The 24,709-nt window shown below is 45.7% G+C and overlaps 2 protein-coding genes, 1 long non-coding RNA gene and 1 other non-coding gene across 4 annotated transcripts; 2 read left to right on the top strand and 2 right to left on the bottom strand.

Annotated features, from left to right (window-relative positions):
• Positions 1 to 5,583: 5,583 nt before the first annotated feature.
• Positions 5,584 to 5,954, top strand: LOC120654215. Its single transcript, XR_005667025.1, has 2 exons — positions 5,584 to 5,719; positions 5,801 to 5,954. It is a non-coding gene; the product is annotated as an uncharacterized LOC120654215 (long non-coding RNA).
• An 11,786-nt stretch (positions 5,955 to 17,740) lies between these two features.
• On the top strand, positions 17,741 to 22,840 carry LOC120656971 (universal stress protein A-like protein). The gene is made up of 4 exons (XM_039935210.1): positions 17,741 to 17,996; positions 19,856 to 19,977; positions 20,097 to 20,215; positions 22,466 to 22,840. The coding sequence occupies exons 1-4, from the start codon at positions 17,813 to 17,815 to the stop codon at positions 22,572 to 22,574; spliced, it is 534 nt and encodes a 177-aa protein (XP_039791144.1). The 5' UTR covers positions 17,741 to 17,812; the 3' UTR covers positions 22,575 to 22,840.
• LOC120656969 lies at positions 22,597 to 23,800 on the bottom strand. The gene is made up of 2 exons (XM_039935209.1): positions 22,949 to 23,800; positions 22,597 to 22,855 (listed from the first exon to the last, which is right to left on the bottom strand). Exons 1-2 carry the CDS (start codon positions 23,468 to 23,470, stop codon positions 22,811 to 22,813), a joined length of 567 nt encoding a protein of 188 aa, XP_039791143.1. The 5' UTR covers positions 23,471 to 23,800; the 3' UTR covers positions 22,597 to 22,810.
• On the bottom strand, positions 22,834 to 22,935 carry LOC120657901. The gene has a single exon (XR_005668431.1). It is a non-coding gene; the product is annotated as a U6 spliceosomal RNA (small nuclear RNA).
• Positions 23,801 to 24,709: the final 909 nt, after the last annotated feature.

Below are 24,709 nucleotides of genomic sequence, written 5' to 3'. Positions count from 1 at the left end.
ACTCTTTGAGCGCTAGGGTCCTTCAGTCGGTGTATTACCCGAGCAGTGAATTCTTAGAAGCTGAGCTCGGGTCTTCTCCGTCCAAAATTTGGCGTTCGATCCTGGACGGGAGAGAGGTCCTGAAAGAGGGACTAATACGAAGAATTGGCAATGGGGAGTCTACTTATATATGGACTATGTACTGGCTACCGTCTGGTAGTTTGAGGAGACCTATTCCCACTGCAGTACCGAATCCTCCTCAGCTGGTCTCTGAATTGATCAATCATGCAGAAGCATCGTGGGATTGGGATAAATTGAACCAAGTGTTCAGCCCTGTTGATGTTGATACAATTGCCGGCATTCCAATTTGTACCAGACAACAGGATGATTTCTGGGCATGGCACCCGGAAAAAAGGGGTTTGTTTACTGTCAGATCGGCCTACTTCTTGCTGCTGAATCGGCGGGACTAGGTTGATGATGCATTGAGGAGTATTCCTGGACGCTCAGACCGCAAAGCAGAGGCTAATGAATGGAAATCTCTATGGAGTGTTAGGGTCCCATCAAAGATCTCGATCTTCCTATGGAGACTGGCGAGACAATCCTTACCGGTAGGTGAAGTTCTACATCACAGAAATATGGCTCAATCTAGCGCATGTTTCTTCTGTGGTGGGTGTGACTCATGGAAACATTCCTTGATTGAATGTAACGTGGCAAGGTGCGTTTGGGCACTTGAGGATGATCACATCCTAGAAGCAGTCTGCCTCTCTGACGAAGGGGACGCCAAAGCCTGGCTGTCAGAGATCTTCAGAAGACTAAAACACTCGGATGCTGTTAGAGTGGCTGTTGTTTTGTGGGCGATCTGGTACTCTCGGCGCAAGGCTATTCATGAACGAGAGTTTCAGAGCCCTCTTTCTACTCACAGTTTTGTCGAGAGGTTCCTTGCTGATCTCGGAGAGGAAAAACCAAAAGAGAAGGGACAGAAGTCGGTGATCCGGCGTACAGGTACTTGGCTACCTCCTCCGGATGGAATGATAAAAATCAATGTCGATGCAGCGATCTCCAAGAATGAATGTACAGCCTCAGTTGCTGCAATTGCTCGTGATGCTTCTGGATGTTTTTTGGGAGCATCAGCCTTGATTAGTAAGGGGATCACGGATCCAAAGGTGATGGAAGCCGTGGCTTGCAGAGAGGGCCTTTCCCTTGCTCTTGATCTTCAGATTACCAGGCTCCGTTTGGCGTCCGATAACTCAAGCGTGGTGAAGAACATCAGGGATGGATCCAAAGGAGTTTATGGTCAAGTGATAGAGGAAGTCAGAGCCCGGATGACTTCCTTTGATACTGCTGAAATTGTTCATGAGAGAAGGGAGCACAATGCTGATGCTCATAACATAGCACGTAGCGCCGTCTATGGTGATGTGGGTCGTCATGTATGGTTCTTGAATCCACCTTTTGGTGTTTGTAATACCTATACATTTGATAATTAATAAAGGTGGATAGGTTCGGCTCAAAAAAAAAAAAACTAAGTCAGACAAAACCGAAGCCATTCACACGCACCAACCCCTGGCTGGCGGTTGGTAACTGGGCTGCTGCTGCGACCTGCCGACTTGCGAGCGGGTCAATTTCGTGGAAGTAGTAGCTGTAGCTCACTCTCCCTCTTTCCCAAAACGGTGGCACAATAAATCTATTTGAAGATATAAATATTAATAGCTTTTGTATAAATTTAATTAAATTTGAAATTATTGGATTTCTTATAAAGTGAGAGTTGCAATTTTTTAAATCAGAAAAATATTCAAATTATTATGGTGATAGTTCTTTGCATGTTACTTAAATTAATAGATTTCCATGAATATATCACCGCATATTTTAGGATTTCGATATTGTAATGGAAAATTGACCCCAGATCCACATGGTGAAGGTGATGAAAGAATATTCCACTGTTATCGTGTAAACATTCATGGTCTGTTTGGAGACTAGTGCTAATGCACAAGGATGCGAAACTTTAGGAAACTTAAAAAATATAGCCCAAAATACTAGATGGGGAGGAGTAGCTAATAGGTTCTAATAGATTCCATTAGCATGTGATTAGCACATAGCTCCAAAGCTAAACTTTAGCACTTGAATTTTGATCCTCCAAACATGCCCACGTAAAGAAGTCTGGCGTATCAATCATTGAGCAGCTCTGCAGTTCCAACGAGATAAAACAAAACATCGAGTCCAATCTTTTCAAGCGTCATAATTCAAACTTTCTAGGGTTTTTTTTGTCTACAGGACACTCCGAAAATGCTGTTTTGTGCGCTGCACACTATACTTGTTGAAATAGTCTGCAGCCCATTGTGAGTTGTAAATTTTGTGCGCTGCACATTGGCCCTATTAAACTAATCATTTGCAATCTGGAAGGTGAGAGAAGATGTCCTAAAAAGGCTAAAATGACTCTGGCTGTCTAAAAGAGCATTCCGACTTGTTGAAATAGTCTTGCCCGAGGCACTCGCACCCACCACAGGATCGGAGACCAGCCAACTTTTCTGATTCGTTGCTGACGCAGCACGCGCACGTCACACACTGAGACTAGCACGATCCAAGACGCACGGGAAGGAGACGCGCGAACACGAAGCTCCTTTTTGCAGCTTCGCGGCATGCACGCACCGGTGGCGAGGAAGCAACGAGGTTGAGAAGTGGAAACTTTGGCAGAGAAAGGAAAGGCAATTACAGAGAGGCTAGACTCTTCGGAGGACATTTCGCTTGAGGAAACGTACATTCGATCGCGGACGCAAGCACGCTGCCTGCTATTTACACGCGCGCCGGCCGGGGCGCTGGGCCGTGGCGGTGCGACCAAGCTACGACCTTGGAGTCATTAACAAGTTGCAGCAGCGGAGGTGGCCAGAGCAGGTCGTCGGACCTTGGAGGGATTCCAGTTACGAGTGAACGGCTGGGGGAGCTGAATTGCTACGATCTCGACAGACCGAGAGGGAGGAGACGGCCGGGGAGCGATGAAGCGTGTGTCCGTGTGCACGGTGCTCCGCGCTGCGCGACGGGCGGCGCGTGCGGTGGTTTTGTTTGGAGAGGCGGACGGCGAGCAGGGGACACCGGGCCTGGTGAGCGCAGGTGAATGCAGGAGGAAGACGAAAGCAAGCCTAGCTCATTTTGGCCATCGGATGGTACTTGAGCGGCTGAGGATCGGCGACTGCTAAAGTTACAGTCACAGTAGCAACTGCACTCGATCTCGGTCCGGTGGGTGAAAGCTTCTCCGGCAATCAAGAGAAGTACCTAGCGATCCCCTGTGAGATGCGCCGCAGATTCCGCTCAGCGCCTTCCAGTGTCTGCTTCTGGATGCTCACGCTCAGCGCCTCAATGCAGACATTCCTCTTGTTTAGTTGCAAAGTTCAAAATTTCAAAAAAAAAAAATCCGACACCTGCATGGAGACTTAAATCTAGACGAAATAAGAAACACATTGCACAATTTGTCTGTAAATCACGAGACGAATCTAAAGAACCTAATTAGGCCGTAATTAGATGCTAAATTGTTACAGTAATACTATAATAAACAATCTCTAATGACGAATTAATTAGATTCATTAGATTCGTCCCTCGATTTACAGACGAGTTCTATAATTTATTTTATGATTAATATATATTTAATACTTCAAATATAAAAAAAATGTATTTTCAAAAACTTTACACGAGCCGCCTAAACAAGCCGTCGATGTTGTGAGCCTCATCGAACACGACCACGCACTCCTTCTGCATCTCCCTGGACACAATGCTGGCCACCTTGGGTTCCAGCAGGTACTGGTAGCTGTACACCACCACATAGGCGTACTTGACCATCTGCCTTGCGAGGAAGTAGGGGCATATCCGGTGCTCCCTCCCGAGCACTGGCGGACCGCTTTGGCGGCGAAACTGAGCTCCGGCCCTCCCTTGCCCAAAAAAAAATTTTCAAACTATATCTCTGCAGCCCATAAAACTTAAGCCCAGTAGCCCACGAACGGGTCAACGCTGAAACAAAGAAGCTAGCGAAGCCCATCCACACATGAGCAAGCAACCGAAGCCAGCAGTCGTTCTCGTGTCGCAACGGGCGGCGGCGGCGGGTACTGGCGGCGCCCATATATATAATGTCATTTCTGACGTCAGCTATATGTCACTTGGATTTTTTATAAAATTGCCCCCCCCCCTACATTTTGCTTCACGGTCCGCCACTGCTCCCGAGGGCGCGGAGGTCAGCGAGGGTGTAGACCCCAGGCGGCATGAAGGAGGCGAGGTCCCCACCGGCGGCGGCGCGGTCAAACGTCTCGTAGCGAGGTGGACTCCGGTTCCGCGGCGGCCTTCTCGCGGCCCCAGGAGGCGGTGAGGCGGCGGCAGGCGGTGTCGACGGAGTCGCGGGCGGCGGCGTCGGAGGCCTGCGGGTGGATGCAGAGGTTCTTGCGGGAGGAGAGGCCGAGCTCGAGGAGCGAGCGCGAGGCGGCGGGCGGGAGGTGGGCGAAGAGGAGGCGGAGCTCGGCGAGGGTCTTCTCCATCTCGTGCACGGTGCGGGTGCAGTAGAGGAGGCGGAGCGGGCGGGCCGGGTTGGCGAGGGAGTAGGAGGTGATGAGGGAGATCAGCGCCGCCGTCTTGCTGGTGCCCGTGGGCATCTCGAGCAGCGCGTGGCCGCGCGCGCTTGAGCTCCCCCATGTACGCGTGCTGCTCCGGGTAGATCGCCGCGTACGCGAAGTGCACCGTCAGGCCATCCAGGTCGAACCGCATCGTGGCGACGGGAGGGAGCGCGCGCACGCGCGTGTGCTGATGGATTTGGTGGGAAGGAGTCGCCGGCGACGGTGCCCGCGCCGCCGCAGCCGACGCGGGGTGGAGACTGGAGAGCACGCGTGGAGGTGTTCGGAGGGATGCCGCGGGCCGGGTCTAGATGGCCATATGGGTTGGGCTAAACAGGCGGCCCGAAACCCGACCTGAGCCTGGATCGGCACGATAGGAATAGTGCTTGGGCTGGCCCGTCCCGATATAGCAGGCCGTGCCTGGGCCTTCACATTGGCCCGAAGTGCCAGCCCGAGCCCAGCAGGACTAAGGGATTGGCCCGACAGCAGCCCGTTAGCAAGGAGCCGTTGGCGGCCCAGCCCAGTAGCCGCTTGGGGCGGGTGTATATTTACCCCGCTCGCCGACGCCCCCAGCCCCAACCCTAGCCCTCCGCCCCCTCCCACTATCGCCCGCAGCCGCCGCCAGTCGGCCTACCCGACGTCGCGCCCTCTATCTCGCTCTCTCCACCCGCTCTCGAACCGATACCCTAGCCTAGCGTCTCCCGTCTCTCTTCTCCAGTTCCCCGGCGGCCGGCCGCGGCCACCTCTCACCTCTCTCTCCGCTTCGCTCTTGCCACTGGATCTCGAGCTCGCTGGTGTTCTAGATCTGGAGCTCTCTCATCCTCTGGTTGATTCGGTGGCCGCCATGGTGCTCCGGTGATCTGTTCTGTGAATCTGTGGCCGTGGGGAACCAGAGGTTCAGTGGTTCGTTCACCTCGCCGACTGATCTGGTGCTCCGGTTCGTTCCTTGGTCTTGCTCTTGTGTTCTTGTTGATGTGTTCTTGGATTTTGCTTTGGCACTTCTTCTCGTGATCTCGTAGATCTTGGCGCTCCATCTGGCAGCCGCTATGGTGCTCCGGCTGTGCAGATCGGGTGCCGATCTGTGAAGCCGTGAGGAACCATAGTGTTGTTTGGTCGTTGACCTCGTCGACTGCTCTGGTGCTCCGGTCTTGCTGCAGGTAAACCCCGTTACCTTGGTCTTGCTCTTCTGTTTTTTTGTTCTCATGTTCTTGTTCTTATGTTTGGGTTCTCTTCTACAGACCGTCGAGGGATCAGAGCAGCGCCGATGGCCGACGATGAGGGCACTCCATCAACGATTCATATTCTTTCTAAGTTTTAAGATTGTTTGATATGTGAAACTGTGTAAATGTGATTCATATTTTAAATTTTAAGATCATCTCATTATGAGTTGAATGAGTGGCAACTTGAGTCATAGTGCGTGGGCCGGCAAGGGCACGACGGGCCCGGTGTGCCGAGCGGCCCGACCCGGCCCTTTTATGAGGGCTTAGGGCCGTGCCTGGGCTGCTGAGTCAGCACGTCGGGCGGCCCAGCACAGCCCGACCAATTGATCGGGCCAGATAGGGTCGGGCCTAACCATGCCTGGGCCGAGCCGGGCTAGGGCCGAGTCGTGCCGGCGGACCATTTGGCAAACTACAGCCGGATGCGAAGAGACGAGCAAGCAAGGGGGCGAGGCTCGGGAGATAATGAGGCCGGAGCGAAGTATAGACTGGGCAGGGCCGGCTACAAAATGTTGGGTTACCTTTTCTTAGAAAAAGCAAAGGAAAAAGTCCATAGCCCCTCTACTATCGATGGAGTATAAATTTGTTAAACCGGATATGTAACACCCTTGGCCTGTTAGAAGTAGTTTGAAAAGCGGTTTTGTATTTTTTTTCCTATTCAAAAATTAATCTAATAAATGTTCAATAAAGTTTTAAAATCATAAGAAATATCTTTCAGCTTCAAAAAATTTCGAGAAAATTTGTAGAGATGGATTGGAACACTAAGTCCAAATAAAAAATATATATCTCATGAAATTATATTTTACTCTAGAAAAATGATAAAACTATCCTAAAACCTACGAAAACTAACACCGTATTTTAAATCATATATAAACTTATTCTAGGAACTTTCCACAATATAAATATAAGATATAACCAGCATAAATGCAACATATATTATAAATACTTTTGTGTTGAATGTGTTCATGCCAACTTCATCTCATGCTTTAACCATGAAAAGTGTCCCTGATGTAATTGGACATTAACTATAATATTTTAGTTATTTTTCATATTTTGGGGATTTTTTTCATTTTGCTAGATGTAAATATAATTTGTAGAATTTCTAGAGATATGTTCATGGGATCTAAATACTTTATTTGGACTTCTTATGCCTCAATCCATCTCTTTTTTTCCCCAAAAATTTTATAGAAGCGCATAGATATTTTTTATGATTTGAAAACTTTATTATACATTTATTATATTTATTTTTGAAATAAAAATAAAAACCGTTTTTCAAAACCACTACTAAGTTCTAACATGCTGAGGGGGGGGGGGGTGTTTACATACCCGAATTCAATAGTTCAAGGACTACTGGTGTCTGGTTTTCGAGTTTAGGTATCAAATCTAGACTCCATTAATAGTTGAGGGGCCACCAATGAACTTTTTCCAAAAGGAAATTATATTTGAATTGAAATCATGTTTTGCATTGCAGGTTGTGTGAGTTGTGGCAAACAAAATTCAAACTAGTTGCTGGAGCAAGGTTCACGGTGGATATTTTTCGCCTCTCCAAATCTCCAATGCACAAAGGAATCAATATGTCCAAGATCTTAGCCAGGATCAATGTGTCCAAGAGTGAACATCCTAGCCAAGGAGGCAGCAAGTGAACGGATTTTTTATAATCTTCATTATTGATTCCAGCAACAGTACTTTTTTTTTGCATCTCTATTATTTTTAAATAATATTTTTTTGACAATTATGCAATGATTCTTGGGTCTATGCTGGAGCCCTGGTAGCTCCAGCACTTCACCTCCATTTTTTTCACAAAGACACTATCTCTGTTTTTAAATACTCTTAATTACAAAATATATTGTCAAATTTTATCAACAACAGTTTTAGACATATCTATCCTGAATATTGATCAATGGATTTGCATAAAAGGTAAATAAAAATGAAGTGTACTTATAGAGGTTAGAATAGTTCATATCCGCCTTTTTTTTGTCAATTTAATTGTCGAACGATCGAAGTCAATGCAAACTTAGTGGCCTGTTGCATTACATTTGACATGCTAAGTCCTTATGAAACTTTTTCGAAAAAAAAGCCCTCATGAAATTTGTGGTTGGTCAAGGTCAAAGAAAGAAAAGAAAAAAAATTCCACATAGGAAGCTTCCTCCACGCTCGCCATCGCCATCGCCGGCGGCGGCCTCTGACATAGCGGCGGATGGATAGCCGAGGGGGGATGATCTACACGGTGATCGACACCTTCTACCTGACGGCGGAGCAACTCCTGGACTCACCATCTCGCCGCGATGGCGTCGACGAGGCCACTCGAGGCCCGCCTCCGCGCCTACGGCTGCGCTCGTCCAGGAGGCCGGCATCCTCCTCCGACTGTATCCTTCCTTCCCTCGCGCCCGTGTTGTTAGATTCATTATCGTTCTTCCTGGCCATACGTGTAGGCAGTGATAGAGCCAGCATCATTCTTGCGCTCCTCTGTTAGAAAGTTAGGCGGCATGTAGATCATCAGAGAGTATATGTTGATGCTGTAGTTGCTAAGATAAGGTGTAGAAGTGACCTAATGCTGCTCAATGTACCTAGAAATGCTTTTGTTGCCTACTGCCACCACCTTCATCGCATAATCCCGATGGCTCTAGCTTATCCAGCTCCATTCAACACGGTCGTGATGCTCTCATGGCCTCTGTATAGCCATCGGACTGCTGTCCGTGGGCATACATCACATGCTGGCAGTGGCAGGCATATCAGTGCAATTGCAACTCAAAATCCTCTGGGCTATGTTGTGAGACTTCCAGAAGTAGATGTCACTACAGAGCCTGGTTCTTCAGGTGCTCCACTATTTAATGGGGCAGGACAGTTTGTTGCGGTTCTGCATGGTAATTGTGGGACACGGCTTTCATACTTCATATCCTTCAGGGATCTACACGCAGCCCTGAGAGCTTGGGGTAAGTGCCAGCATTTACTTACTCTCAAATCGTTGCCTATTGGGTCTCTAATGTCTTAATTGTTCTAGATTTGCAGGAGTGGTTTGATTGAGGTCATCCCACAAGCGTGCTGACATCCCAGCCAGTGCTACAGTGCTAGAGGAAAATGGGTGTTTGGCTCCTGGGAGAGGCCGATTACTTCTTATGATATATGGGTCCTTGGTTCTCTACTACAGATACACTACATTTATCACGTTTACATTACCTGTCTTGTCAGATATGTTATTGTTGGGAATCGAGGTGGCCCAGCACACCAACTCACTCTAGACTCGGTTAGCCTTTTCAATTGCTAGCTACTTAGTGTATAAGGTCCTTTCAACGGCAGAGCCGACTACTCGCTTCCGGGTGGCAGAGCCTACCAACACATGAAGCTGGCTTCCGGGAGGCAGAGACTTCCTACGATGAAGCCCAGACCCTATGTGATCCCGGGTGGCAGAGCCAACCTACGGTAGATCACAACTTATATACTAAGTACTTAGAACTGGAGACTAACACTTACAAAACACTTACTTTATTACATCACAATAGTATTACACAAGAGTACATAATACACCCTCGTTATGTGGCTATCCTAGCACTCACCCTCTTACTACTTCCTAGCACCACTCATCTACCATGCTCATGTATGGATGGCATGGCAAGGGAGGGGTCTCTATTTATAGGGCTACAAGGCCATTGGATTATTGGCATGTGGCAAAATCATAGCCCTTGATCTAAATTCTACTCTTCCATGAAAATATCTAGCCCTAGAAATATTTTTGATTTATTTTATTTAGATATTCTAGAGAACTCCATGAAAAATATCTTATCCTTGAATTGTGGAGAAGAGTGTAGAAGTTTGGCTTGATTCCCTCAACAGTTATCTTTTTGGCCCTGTGAGAGCTGAACATTTGTTAATGATGTAGAGCTTCCTGTTATGATACATTAGTTTGAACAATTTACCACACTATCAATGATAGTTTGATCAAACTTTTATTTATGCAGTTCTTTATTCTGTTTAGATGTTTTTTTAAACTATGAGCTGAAGAAGTGTCTGTTTTTCATTGGGATGCAAACCAATTTTATAGATGGCCAAATGGGCGGCCCAGCCCAACACGACACTAACCCGATTAGGCACGGCACGAGTTGGGCAGCACAACACAACACAACGAGGCACGATCGGTGAACCGTGTCGTGCCGTGCCAGCATGCCGTGTCGCCGCCACGGCCCACGACACGACACGAAAGGCACTGGGTTGTGTCGTGCCGGCACGATGGCACGGTCGGCCCGAGCGTGTCGTGCCACCCCACGTTCGTCGCCCGCCCCTGCACGTCGTCGCTGCCGTCGCTGTCCGCGTGTCGTCGTTGCCGGCCGCCCCGGCGCGTCGCTGCAGGTCATCGTTCGCGCGACTCGCTGCCGGCCGCCCCCAACACACGGCCCCGCGCACGCCGGCCGCCCCCAGCGTGCGCCGGGCACCGCTCGCCGACAGCCTCAATGCGCGGCCCTGTGCACGCCGCTCGCCGGCCCTCCCCTGCCCGCACTTTTACAGAGCACAGCATGCCATCCACAAACAGATGGGCAGACAGAGCGTGTGAATCAGTGCTTGTAAATGTACCTCAGATGCTCAGTTCAACAATCACATACCAAATGGAAAGCCTGGCTCCCATTGGCTGAACTTTGGTACAATTCTTCCCTCCATTCTTCCTTGGGTTGTTCTCCCTTTAAGGCCTTACATGGGTATGAGCCAAATTTAGGCATTGTTCCTATCAGTGGGGACTCTACATCTATTGAGGCTACTGTCAGTGAAATGCTCCAGGAAAGAGAAGCACATTCTGTTTTGCTGAAACAACAACTGGCCAATGCTTAGAACCGTATGAAGCTTCAAGCAGATAAACATCGGGTAGACAGAACGTTCTTGGTCGGGAGCAAGTTCTGCTTAAGCTCAAGTAGTATGCTCAAACTACTGTCGTCAATCGACCCTATCCTAAGTTGGCCTACAAATTCTTTGGTCCTTTTGAGATATTGGAGAAAGTTGGCTCTGCTGCATATAAGCTTGCTTTGCCACCCAACAGTAAAATTCACAATGTGTTTCATGTCTCACAGTTGAAGCCCTTTACTCCGGATCATACTCCAGTGTACTCTGATCTTAGTATTCTACCTGATCTGTCTGCCCATAACGCGGAGACGGAACTCATTCTTGATCATCGACTCGTCAAAAAAGGTAATTCGGCTGTGCCGCAGGTCCGGGTGAAATGGTCCAAACTATTGGCGTCCTCGGCTACATGGGAGGATCTCTACGTGGTGCAGAAGACTTTCCCTGATGCTCCGGCTTGGGAACAAGCCGCTTCTCAAGGGAGGGGCGATGTCATGGCCCAACGGTGTGCGCCATTGACTTGAAGGAAGTGCTGGCCTAAGTACACAATCGACGTCGACATGTAATGTGGTGTTTTCAGTTGTGTAATAGTGAGACTGTCATGTGGGCCCAGGACTGTATGGGGGAGCGGCTATAAGCCGGTGTGCGAGACTTGGAACAACCATGAACAAAACTATGGAATAGAATTGGAAGAGGAATCTATCCTAGTTCCTTCTGAAATTTCTCTGTGATTGCTCACGTAGTCACGTCCGATCTCGATCGTGGCCACGGGTATCACAGTGCTTACAGCCGGCCAGTCGCCACGCTGACCCACAAAATGGGTTTGCCTCGCCGCACTGGAGCTCCTCGTGTTGGCCCCGCCCTTCCCCACCCGCGCGGGGGAACGGCAGGCGTGGCGCCACCACCGCCATGGTTGCTCTGCTCCGCACGCCACCAAGCATCTGCCAAGCACTTTGCTCACGAGATGTTCGATGGAATGTCTAACCGGACATGTAAGTTAGATGATGCTTGTTTGTTTCAGTCCCAGATTAAATTGAGTAAGATTGCACCCTTGAACACGATGTGTACCAATGTGGGGAGGGAGGAAGTGACTAGCATGAGCAAGTGCATGCTAACTCAGTTTGACAGTATTTTATGAAATGCCTCAGATGAATGTACTATGGCATGAACTTTCTGACTATGAAGGTACATGTCCTAGCAGCCTATTCACAAAATATTAGCTTTCTAAGTTTGCATTCTGGAGGTCCGCGGCAACTAACGCCGCTTTCAGGACCATCACGCCGCAAACGACGTCGAATTTGGTGTGGGGCCCATTGGGTTCTAATGTCAGTTCTCTCTCTTTTCTTTTCTTTGTTCAAGAACCTACTGTAATGCGAAAAAAGACTCGTTGCTGGCTAGCGTCCATCTGGGAATCCTGTGCGCGGAGCATGTCCTAGTTTTCCTCTAGCTTGAAAGTCAGGTTAGAAGGTTCAGGCTCTCCCCATTTTGCTTCAGTTCAATCCCGCCTCCGAGTCTGTTTCTGAACTATCTAACTCTGTGGTTCCATTTCTATCGAATGGAATTGGGGATGAGCCTCGTTCCGAAAAAAGAAAAATGTTCGTTGACGGCGGCTTGGTAAGATGAGATATTGATTTTATTCCTTCTGTTCTGTCGTATAGATATGTTGATATTAGGACGGTATCACATTGTGACTGCAAGCCCGAAGATCATTAAGTTATGCAGAAACTGGTAGGACATATGTCAGTTATTGATTTGGTATGTAACTGTTGGTCCATTTTCATTTGCATCAGGTCGTTGCATCCACATAATGGAAGCTCATGGGTAGTCAATGTTCCAGTATAGTATTTGATCAGTTAATTCCCCTATTTTCATGATGTTATGGTCTAATGGTGTAAAAAAATGCACCCACATAATTGACTTCATCAGTCATTACTTTTGTGTAGTACATTATTATAGATGAATAAACATCCATGAAAATGCTTTCATAAAGATTATTTGCTTTTTTTATTTTGGCAATTAGATTAAAAGGGTCGCTTGGCAAGTGGCAAGAAAAGAATTTTATTACTTCTTGGAAGGAGTAACCATAACCATAATATAGTGAATGTGAAGCGGTTGTCCAAAATCCAATCTAGAGGTGCAGTGCTGGTTGGTTTTGAAACAACGAGAACTTATTGAAATGGCACTGCACATTCTGATATTCTACCTGCCTTTTTATTAATGTACTTTCGAAGTCTTTGGAAGGATTAATCCTGAAACGTATAGATAAAACAGTCTAAGTATTTTCCTCATATCTTCACAATGGAACATCTGAAATCTCATGGTGTAATTTTGCAGGAAAATAATCATTATACTTCATTTGGCTGTTTCAGATAAAGATGACCCATGTTTCTCCTTTTTATTTCCAATTTTGTCACAATCTGATTGCAGGGTAGAATTGATGAAATGTTTGCAAGAAGCTGGTTCAGTTGCTATCTACCTCTTTTCTGATGTTTATTTGGTAGTTTGATTAGTTCATTAATTGTTTGGTTCACCTTGCATTAAATAACATAAGTATACAATCACTAGCTAATTCATTTGCAGAGGTTCGTAGATGGGAGTGTTGGGTGGCTGGCTGACTGACTGTGGAGGCGACAAGAAAAGTCTATGCCAATGGGGAGCTGAATCAGCATGGGACTCTCCTCGACACCAGTAGGAGATCGATGCCATGCTTTGATGTGCTCAAGGACAATATTGGTGCTGCCGTGAGCCTGCTATTCATTTGGGTGATCCAATCTAATTCTATTCCAGTTGGCTTTCTCAACTTGGTGTTTGCATATTGGGTTAACTGCAGATGAAGCTCAGTAAGGAGTGGAACGCTGGTACTGCCGTGCCGCGGTGCCTCGTTCTGTCGCCGACGAGGAAGCTCTCTCAGTAGGTAAGCCCGTGAATGTGGTCCACAACGTTGTTTCTTAATTATATACTCAAACAAGGCATGCAAAGTTTAGGTAAATGCTGGTTGATTGTTGTGGCGTTAAATTAGTTACTTTAGGTTAAATTCACACACGTACTTCTACTTCGTTATATTCATGCCGCTAATTTACCGAATGATGAGTCTGTGAGGCTTCTTATTTGGCATTTTTCTGTAATAGTCATTTTTTTTTTACATTCATGTCCTGCTTTTTTAGCTTCTCTGCTCTTTGAACTTTTTTACCTGAATTTAGTGGATATATGGTGCCTTTTTCAATTTCTTCAAAAAAACTTCAAGTGTACATAGGGGGGATAAAACCCTCAGATATGATCGCCGTAATAATCCTTTTACCGTTTTCTACAAATTCGTAATATAAATGACTTTTGCACAGGATTGGAGAGCAATGCAACAGAGCTTCTTGGTTGTTGATATACTAGCATACGAGGCAAATGCATACCAGAAACTACTCCCTACTAACGTGAAACACTATTTTAGGTGCATCACAGGAGAAGATATAAATAGAGTGTTTTATTAGTCATTGATTCATGTCTGGAATTTTTGTTAATTATCTCCTTTTATGATTTATGGTACATTTGAATGGACTATTTTGTGGTATACTTTATACTTTATATAGTATGGTTAGACAATTTTTACTATTTTGAGATATCAATCTTTATGCTGTAGTAGAATTTTTTTACGCCCGTAGCAACGCACGTACATCGGTACATGAACCTAGTTAATCAAAATTATCGTAGGCAACTCACCGTTGACGGATACATTATCCGCCACTAAGGAACAAAAGGATGTTCATTTCTAAAACAAATCCGAGTGGCATGTTACATAGTACAATACTACAAATAATCTAATACAACCAACACTAGCGATGTGCAGAAATTAAAATTATTTTGGTGATAATCATTTGCATGTTACTGGAATTAAGAGATTTCCATGAATATATTACGGCATAATTTAGGGGCAACGTATCAAGTGCAAACTAAGTTTTGGTGCAAACCCCGTGCAAACCTATTAAAAAAGTTTCAAAAAAATCTAAAAAAACTATGAATGTTATTCTCAGCTTACCTCATCTATATATAAAATTTCATAATCAAATCCATCTTGCTCTAGAAGTTACAAAAAAGACAAATTTTCTGACAAATAGTAATAGTTCAAATGCATCTCAAATTTGTCTTTTTTGTAACTTTTAGAGTAAGATGAATTTAATCATGAAATTTTATATATAGATGAGGTAAGATGAGAAGCACATTCATGATTTTTTCAGAATTTTTTGAAATTTTTTTAGTAGATTTGCACAGAGTTTGCACCAAAACTTAGTTTACACTTAATACGTTGCCTAATTTAGGCTCTCGAGTTTGTAACGGAAAGTTGACCCCAGATGGTGAAAGTGGCGAAAGGATATCCAGCTGCTATCGTGTAAATCCTGTCCTGTCCCCTTCTACACGTAGAGAAGTCTGGCGTATCAATCATTGAGCAGTTCTGCAGTTCCAATGAGAAAACAAAACATCGAGCCCAATCTTTTCAAGCATCATAATTCAAACTTTCTAACAGGAGACTTTGAACAGGCCGAACCGCCGAAGACAATTCCTCTATCAGACCCATCCTATTGCGGCGGGCAGCCAGCGAGACCACGTGTGAAGGAAGACGGCGCACGGCCTCTACGTGGCGCACGACTGACGTGTACCTGGGCCCAGGCGTCCAGCGGAGCTTCTCCCTTGCTGCACGTTGGACCAAGCCGCGCGCTGCGGCCTGCGGGGCAAATGAGACTGGCAACTGATACACGTCTCGAAAGTAGCTCAGGGATCACAGCGAGATCGGCAGCAATCAAGCGATACCCGTGGCTGGGAGCTCGCCGGCGGGGGTCCGCACCTGGGTACTGAGGCGTGTGTGCGTGTGTGCTGGTGTGCGTGTGTGTGGTGGTGTGCGTGTCTCGATATAACGCGTTTTGAGACTCCTCAGACAGTTTGTCTGCGCTGAGTCCGATCAGTATGGGCGCTCAGAAATCTTACATGACTCCCTAGTGTTCCTAGGTGACTTTAAAAAAAATAACTGAAAGCGGACACTGCTTCCTTCACACCAAAATGCACCCAGAAATCTGTGATGCTGTACGTTGCTTCTTACAAAAAAAAACTTGAAGCTAATGACAGGTTAAAGTACAACAAACAATACTACTCCCTTTTCGTTACAAATTGTAAATCATTTTAGATTTCTAGATATATATTTTTGTTACGTAGCGTATATCTATATGCGTAGTAAAAATTATCAATCTAAAAATTAAAAAAGGAAATGGCGGTACTATCGTGCAATATTGGTGATAGCTATCAATGTTGTAGTCTCGAGGCAGAAACAAGGATGGGATAGAGGTCTAAAGAAAAAGAATGAATAGAGATTAGTAGTGATCTAAAAGAAGTGATGATTGCACGATAGGAAAATATTTTTTTGCTTAGAAATATTTTTTAGTCCTTCCTCCTTTTGACATGTCTCCAACCTCCCAACACTCGCACATCCTTGTGCCTTTTATTTCTTTTGGCATCGTATTACATGGATTAATTATCAATCTAGCCTCACTTCTTCATATTAAAGTTATCGATCAAGTTTACATCATGAATGTTTGAAAATTGAAAAATGCACTCCTGGGATAACTAGTATTTTTTTTTACTATATTTGAGCTTGAACATATTTCTTACATTTTTTGCAATGATCTTAATCTCTCTAAATTATGAGGTAGGAATCTAGACCTTTTTCCTCTTCAATGTATTGTGGAAGGTTTACGTTGTTGATAAGTTGAACCAACAAGTAATAGTAATTTTTTTGCATCGAGGGTGTTAAAATATCGCTAGTAAGTTTTATAGCGACGGAAAAGCAATACTTTATGATTCTAAATGTTACTGAAACCTTCACTTTCTTAATATGTTTAACAATTATATGTTAGTTGATCTTTGGGTATAAGAAAATAAAAAGTTTAAACCTAAAACCGCAAAAGTGGAAAACATAGAAGTTTTGCTGTGATTTTTTCTTATACTGTAAATGGTAACGGACCATGGTTTTAGTAGTCGCTTCACCATCTAACTTTGTCATTTATATATTTTTAGTTAAAAATTGCATAAAATTAGAATCCAGCCCTTAAATCATTTAGACTAAATTTTAAGGGTCTAAATTCTAGGACTAGATGCAGATTGTTTTGTTGATGCTAAGGGTGGACCTAGCAAATTGATGGGAGCTAAAGAAAGAAATAGAACAACCCTGCTGCCTTTTGCCTTTTGTCCTCTGCTCAAAATTTTCCCCCAAAGCGACATTCTTTTCCTCTCTCGAACTCTCCCGAGCGCTACAGTTGAGAGAGGCGAGAGGGCGGCGACCCGTGCTCCCGCCGGCGGGAACGCCGATCCCCTCCATCTCCGGCGGCTCTTTGAGCCTCGGATGTGTGGGGGATCCGCGTCTCCTTGCCCGGTGGTGTAGAGTAGGTCCTAGGTCATCTAGGTTTAGGTTTCCGGGCGCCGTCGGCGAGGCGGTGACGGCGGCGGCGCGACGGAATAAGTCCCTCCGGCTCCTTCATCGTCTCGGTGGCGCTTTCTCCGACGTCGGCGAGGGGCTGGTGAGGGCGGGGTCTGACGGAGCTGGGTGCCTTGCTGCTGCGGGGTTGCTTCCGGTTCTCGGAGATTCCGAGGTAGGAGACATGGCCGCGATTCTTCATCCAGGTATGGCTTGGAGGTCGTCGGCGGGATGCAGAGGGTTGGCTGTGGGGTTGAGGTTTGCAGGGTGGGTGGACCGTTTCTCTTTTCTTGCTGTTCGCCGGCGGGGAGGGCGGATCCATGGCCAAAGGAGCTCGGGGTGTGTCCCCGGCCGATGCGCTTTCTTCGTTCTCCTCTACTGCGGCTCGTGTCAAAGCTTTGCAGCGATGGGGTTCCTTTTGGTCTCGGAGTTCATGTCGTCTTGCTCTGGTGCTGGCCATGGTCACGGCGGAGGAAGGCGACGGCGTCGGCGACGACTGGTGGCCACCGCAAGTGCAAAAGATCTACTGGACTTCGTTGTAATTTTCTTTTTCTTTAGGGTCTTTTGTGCAAATGTGCGTGGACAGCTGGTCCCTCTGTATGCTTCTAGTAGGTGCCTGTATCGTCTGGGTCTTGTACTCGTATACTGCTTGGTATAATACAGGTGTCTTTTATCAAAAAAAAAAATTCCCCCAAAACTCCTCTTCTTCTTGCCGAGGAAGGCAGCCCAAGCGAGCAGGCGTGCGTGCGTGCGCTGCAATGGCGGATTCTTCGGCGCCGACGCGGGTGATGATGGCGGTGAACGAATCGTCGCTCAAGGGTTACCCGCACCCCTCCATCAGCTGCCGCACTGCCTTCGACTGGACGCTCTCCAAGCTTGTCCGCTCCAACCCTAGCGGCTTCCACTTCCTCTTCCTCCATGTCCAGGTCCCCGACGAGGACGGTACGTGCATTCGCTTGCTCCCTGCCCCTGCGACATAGTCACTAGTTTGATGTGCGCGTGCTGCTCGATGAAATCGCGAGAAATGCGTCTGTCCTCTTCCGATTCGTGCGTTCGCTTTGGTGTCGATTTAGTATGTGATGTCGGCATGTCGCTGTGCGATACTGGCTCTCCCGCGGGCACGAATAGTTCTATTAGTACCACGCACCCGCGGTGTTTGATGAAATGCGTGATAGTGATGTTAATGTTGTGCTTCTGCAACCCCCACTGTTTATGTAGCCGAATGCTCGAATTGTTACAACCCGTGTAGGTTTTGTTAATAATAGTTAGTTGGTTTCAGCTTCTTATGTGTTGAGCCTTTTTATGCTCACATCATACAATTTGTCTGCATAGTGCTACACTGACTGCAATACGACTAGGATTAAGTACATTTTATGGAACTTGTTCTGTTTCAGGACTAGCCAATGCTATGGGCTCCTGAAGTAGGCTCTATAGGCTGTTTGTACTAGTCTGCGTCGTTTGTTATTAGTTGACCGTGCATCTGAAAAATGTGGGGTCTTATGATACTTTGTATTATGACCATTCAGCTAGGCAAATGTCAAATGGTATTGCAAACATAACTCTTTTGTGCAGGAACATGGTATTGTTTGTTTTTAGAGTTATTGTGCTACTGCTTGTGCACATGTTGTTGTGTTCATCTCCAATTGCATCAACATTCCTCTAAGGCTCTAACCACATTCTATTTACCTCCTTTAGACCATCCCTTTGTGATCAGATCATATTCTATTTACTGGCTTGGATTTTTTTTTCAACCTCACAGGTTACTCTTCACTTATTTTGAGACATTGTACACCATGTCACTTTGCCTGTTTCTGCTATCAAGAATTTTGTTAGCAGCTCTTTACTGTTTGTCTTTTTGAGACATGTTGCTCTTGGTTCTTGAGTGACCTATTTCCACGAACCATCTTGTCAACCCGTTTTGAGATCTATGGCTCTATGTGTTGAAAACCTGGCATGCCAGGAATTTTTTTGGGATCACAATGCCCTTTAGCTTATGCCAGAAACTGAAGAGAGGATTTATACATCATGAATGTTTAGATGGCACTTTTCTTTATGCTTTCTTTGCTTTCTTTGTCCTCATGCCCTTTCTTTTGTTGTTGTTATACCATCTCTGCTAGACTGCAAGGTGATGCAATTCAATGATTATAATTGGTCTACAGAATACTTCTTTTGCTCATACGCGTGTTTTATGTTACAGCAAAACATAGCTGATATAATAAAGCTAGATCAAACAAATGTTGTGGTACACAGGTTCTGCGTGGGGATTTTATTAGGCTTAGGGCTCATGTAATCTGAATATTTGGTTATGATCTGTAAAAGATTCATTATGAACTTAGCGAGTTGTGGTTGATGTTGTATTAGATGAAATGATTCATATACAGCAAAGAGATCTGGCTAGAAAAATTCTGTTGTTTGTTGGAGTATTTTATTAAAATATAAGTACATAACATAGCTAAATGGGAAAGTTGGAGCAAACTAAGTCAATAAGACTATACGAGTACTGCTTAGAGATCATTGGGCCCAGGGATCTTCTGTTGCAGTTGTTTGGAAATTAGTTGATTATTTATCCCATGAACTTAGCTTTCTTTTTGTGTTGTTCCAATGTCCAATGTGTGAATGGAAATAAAATTTTTGGAACTTTCATGATGCATTAGAATTAGAGGTTTTCAAACATTTTCTCAATTTATCTTTCTGTACATTGGGTTGATATTGGATACTTGCTCAAAATGTTGATATGATCACTATTTGTGTCTTAAACTCTTATTACATACCTTTATTTTTGATTTCATGTCAATCAAAAGGATTTGATGACATGGATAGCATCTATGCGTCACCGGCCGACTTCCACCAAATGAAACAGAGAGACAAGATAAGAGGGCTTCACTTGCTTGAGTACTTTGTAAACCAATGCCATCAGCTAGGGGTAATTGAACTTGGAAATTGCTCAGAAAAACTACTGATTTTCATATGTAGTTCAGGCTCCAGCTAGAAGCAGTTACCTCTTTGGTGTATAATGGTTTTTGTATCTACTTTGTATCACAGATAAAATGCGAGGCATGGATCAGACATGGGGATCCAAAGGAGGTTATCTGCAGCGAAGTGAAGAGAGTCCAGCCTGACCTTCTAGTTGTGGGAAGTAGGGGCCTTGGGCCGTTTCAGAGGTAATATACGTCAGCATGATTCAGTGTTTCAGCCAGATTGCACAGCATTTTATTCAGATAATTAAAAAAATTTCTAGCGTAGAAATTCAACCTCTCACATTATCCTGCTTCCTGTTCACTGTACTTAGGATATGCTACATTTTCCTTGTGCTTTGATTATCCAAGAATCTACAATCACTTGTGTTGTTTTTGCTTGGCCACTTGATTCAATTGTAGTTGCCAGGCCCAACATGATTTTGCCAGACCCGAGAAGGCTTGGGCTTGGCTTATCCCATCACATTAACCGCTCCCGCCCTCCATCTCTCCCAAAATGTTGCTCCTTTCTAGGACGTAAAATAACTCACATTTCAGATTGATTGAGGGATTGTATTTCTTAAATGTAAATGTTCATTTTGAACCTGTCAGATAGTAACTAGTTATCCTCTTTTCAGTAAATGTTCATTTTGAACCTGTCAGATAGTAACTAGTTATCCTCTTTTCAGAACATGGTCAATTGAGTATTCTGCTTATATAGTTCTGGGAAAATCCAGGAAAGGGGGCAGAAACAACGGACCTTTGCATAAAAGCTTCAAGCTACGTGGAGTGATAATAAATGCTCCATTTAACAGAAAAAAAAAAGAAAAAAGAGGAGAAGAGTTTTTCCCTGAATTTTCATTGAGTGCCTTGTTGATTGAAAAAAGGATTGCAACTAGCATCGGAAAGCACACTTAATATTGAATTTGTGGAGCCTCACTCTAACCTGCCGAGTGTAGACAAAAACATTAGAGTATGAAACCCTATGCTTGATTTGTGAACCTCGATTGGTGGTGTGGCGTTCTGTACATGTTAGATTTAATAATTTAATATGTATTTCAGCCTTTTAAGGTACTGAATTGTGGTTCCTAATTAAACTAACAAGTTATGTGAACTGGAGATCTGTCTCTCTTAATTTCTTTGGCACTGCACATTAGAGGTTTGTCTGTTGGTCCTGTAAACTTTACCTGATACCCTTGAACCATATTGAATCATCCCATCTGAATGTGCTGAGTCGCACCTCATCCTTTGTACTTTGTAGTGGGCATTATCTTCTTGTAAAAAAGGATTGGTAAAGCTTACCTTTATAATACAAAATTTTAAATAAATTTAAAATCAAAATAATGGTCAAGCATATGAATCACTTTTTTCATGACAACATTTTGAAAATAGAAAAGGTACCAGATGAAATGAAAAACATGACACTTTCTTTTGTCTACTTGGCCATGCTGCTTCTAGTAAAGAGTAATTATGGCCTTTGTTATGATCATGCTGTTCTTTTCCCTTTGGTTGTGTTGGTGGCTTGGTTCTCAAATCATGTCAATAGTCTGTTTATCAACTTTCCAAGGGAATAGTGAATGCAGGATGCTGTTTTCCATTGTGCGCGCATGCATGTTGTAGTATCCCCGTATGATTATGTCAGTGGTTTAGATATTCGTGCACCCTAGACTAGATTGTGCCGTACAAATCAAGCAGCAGCAGTGGAGCATGCCTGTTGTGAAAGGCAGATGCACTAATCCTAATGATAAACACTCCTTTGGTATTACTTTTGGATAATGTACTAACAGAAAGATTTCAGAATTTCGTGGCCTATACATGTAGAGCTAATCATATCTCCTTGTACGTAATTTCTGTCTAGAACTAATCATATATATAATTCACATTGACAACTTTCATCTACTTGTTTGCTAATTTCTGTTGAGTCTTGAAGCTTTGTCAGCACAGTTCAGTTGGTATAATTTAGAGAATACTTAATTTATATCTTTCTTAATTTATATCCTTTTGGTATCTGATATGTTGTGATGGTGAGCAGAAAGAGGCAAGACTAGTTATTTGAATGACTAAAAATGCTTGCTTACTTATTGTGTTTGTCCCGTCCCAACAAGGTGTATTTGCCATCTAATTTGCAATTCTGTGTAAGACTCCCCAGGGTGTTATTTAATTACTATGAGCTACTAGATGGTCATTAGTAATATATACAGTACATTTAATTATGCACATGTGGTTGTACCTAGGGTTTCGGTAGCTTTATCTTCAAGAACAAGCTAAATAGTGTTATTTTTCTTTGTGTGCAATACACCAGTGCTTGTTGTGACTGAGATACATGCTACCAAAATTTGCTGCAGTGCTATATGAATCGCAATATTATGTTCATCAAACTTGCCCTGCTCCTTGAAAATCCATGGGAAATTTTACTTGCACCGAGTCTGAATGGTTTGTTGTTGTTGCTGCTTGTAGGGTTTTCGTGGGCACAGTGAGCGAGTTCTGCGTTAAACATGCCGAATGCCCTGTCATCACCATCAAAAGGAAGGCTACTGAAGCGCCGCAGGACCCCATCGACGATTGATGCTGCTTTCGAGTCATACCACTTGAGAATGAGATATTCTTCACTGCTTAATGGGTTTAATGTACAAAATGCGATATGGAAGTGCCTGGAACTAAGTAGCACAAGCTTTGCACACTGCGCCCCAAAACTAGAGTGAAGATGAAGACGCTATCGTTGGCCCATGGATGATTCGAGATTTTACGTATCATATGTGATACCATCAATCGAGTTGTGAACCTAAAGCTACTGCTATATGATCATGTACTAGGTGGCTTTGTTGGGATGAATGCGCCGCCCCTTATTTGTGCGTGTCATCCTTGCGCAGGGGCCATGCAAATCTTCTCTGTATCGTTCCAATTTTATCGGATGTCTCCGAAGAGACCGCCGCCCCTTATTTGCCCCTGCCGGACCACGGCGTCCGCGGGATATCTGAATCCCGCGTACTCCTTGGGCACGGCGTAGCCTTTGGGCATCATGCCAACAAGCTGCGGCTGATGGTGACCCTGATGCTGCTGGTGCTGGTGGTGGTGGTGGCGCCCCTTGCTGTCGTCCTTGCCGTCACTCTTCCACGCCGCGGGCTTCCCTGGCGCGAACTTGATCTCGAAGCCGTCGTCGATGTCGTGGATCATGGCGCGGGAGCTCGCCATGGGCTTCATCGCCGCCGGGTACTTGACCTCGAAGCCCTTCTCCAGGTCGGAGCCGTAGGGATCGTGGTCGGCGGCCTTCCTCCTGGAGAGCCGGCGGCCGCAGAGCCGGCCCACGACGCAGGCGGCCACGGCCAGGAAGGAGATCACCGCGAGCACGGCGAAGACCGGGCCGAACGAGCCCCTGGACGCCGCGGCGGACGGGTGCGCGCGCAGGATGGCGTTGGACGAGGAGGTGGGGTAGTACACCGTGGGGTCAGGCAAAGAAGCCATGTCCTCCCTTCCCTGAAGCCTCTCAGCTCCCTCTCGAGAGCAGCCAGGTCACTCTGCTCTCCCTCGAAGCAACGGCTGCTCCTCTGCTCACTCTATCGAAGTGTGGCCGTTTGGGTGTCTCCTGGGCACTGAGGGAGTGTTGTCCTTTTATGATGGAGGCGACCAAAGGGTGTGGATTTTGAACCGAGAGCAATTCCTTTGCATTTTGCACAGGCCAAGTGCCCAAGTGCTCGGCTCAGCTGCTAGCACCGGTATGCTGATGCCTGGCCTGCCGCCGCCCATCTTTGCGCTCCCTCCTCCTCATTCTTTTGTTTTCCGCAGAGATCTTTGAACGCATCGGACCGCGAGAAAGGCGGGCGCTTTGGGATCCCTTTGGAGCAGTTCACAGCGCGTTTAGTTGCAAAACCAAAAATTTTTGGTTGTCACATCATCCCTTTGACCAGATGTCGGGAGGATTTTTCGGACACTAATTAAAAAACTAATTTCAGAACTCACTTGAAAACCGCGAGACGAATCTTTTGAGGCCTTTGACCGCATCATTAGCACATGTTGGTTACTGTAGCACTTATGGCTAATCATACACTAATTAGGCTTAAAAGATTCGTCTCGTCATGTACATCCAAACTGTGTAATTAGTTTTGTTATTTAATTACATTTAGTACTTCATACATGTGTTTAAAGGGGAGGTGAAAATTTTTGGGTGAAAATTTTTGGGAACTAAACGGGCTCCGAACAACGTCTCGCTACCAGTCAGTAGTAGCTGACTAGCCCCCGTCATCACATCACAGCCGCAGCAGCAGCCTGGTCTCTCTCGGGTCGGCTCTCGCCCTCACTCCCTGTGTCCCCTCTGTGCGCTAGCTGTTGCTTTTGCTTTTGGGAGGTTGCATTGGATCAAAGCAACCGCGGCGCAGCAGGGACAGGGGCGAGAAGAAGGGCCCGGCCGCCCGGGCCGGCGGCGATCGCTTTGGCGATGGTGTCTCTTTGATTGCTTTTCTTCCCCACGTCCGCTTTAGCAGGCTGTGGGGGCGCCGGGGAATGAGCGCCCGGCTGCTCTTGAGTCTTGACTGGTCGCCTTTCTTGGGCATGCCGACGCCATTGCCACCTCCTCCAGGCCCCCTCTCGCCCAATTCCCCTGAGGTGACAGGGACGCTGACATCGTCATAGGCTGGCCTGCTCATCCGCATGTCTCCAAAGGGCATTTGCTAGCTCTTCCCATCATGTGTGTTCACGGCCACCTGA

The sequence above is a fragment of the Panicum virgatum genome, chromosome 1N, assembly GCF_016808335.1.
Source record: "Panicum virgatum strain AP13 chromosome 1N, P.virgatum_v5, whole genome shotgun sequence".
Taxonomy (NCBI): Eukaryota; Viridiplantae; Streptophyta; class Magnoliopsida; order Poales; family Poaceae; genus Panicum; species Panicum virgatum.
Note: the sequence above shows the minus strand (reverse complement) of the source record. Positions and strands in the feature narration are given on the sequence as shown.

Coding starts and splice junctions, on each gene's coding strand:
- LOC120656971 (XM_039935210.1), top strand. CDS start 17,813: ATGGCGGATTCTTCGGCGCCGACGCGGGTGATGATGGCGGTGAACGAA. Junction 17,997..19,855: donor CCAGGTCCCCGACGAGGACG/GTACGTGCATTC, acceptor GTCAATCAAAAG/GATTTGATGACATGGATAGC. Junction 19,978..20,096: donor ACCAATGCCATCAGCTAGGG/GTAATTGAACTT, acceptor TTTGTATCACAG/ATAAAATGCGAGGCATGGAT.
- LOC120656969 (XM_039935209.1), bottom strand. CDS start 23,470: ATGGCTTCTTTGCCTGACCCCACGGTGTACTACCCCACCTCCTCGTCC. Junction 22,856..22,948: donor CCGTGGTCCGGCAGGGGCAA/ATAAGGGGCGGC, acceptor TGACACGCACAA/ATAAGGGGCGGCGCATTCAT.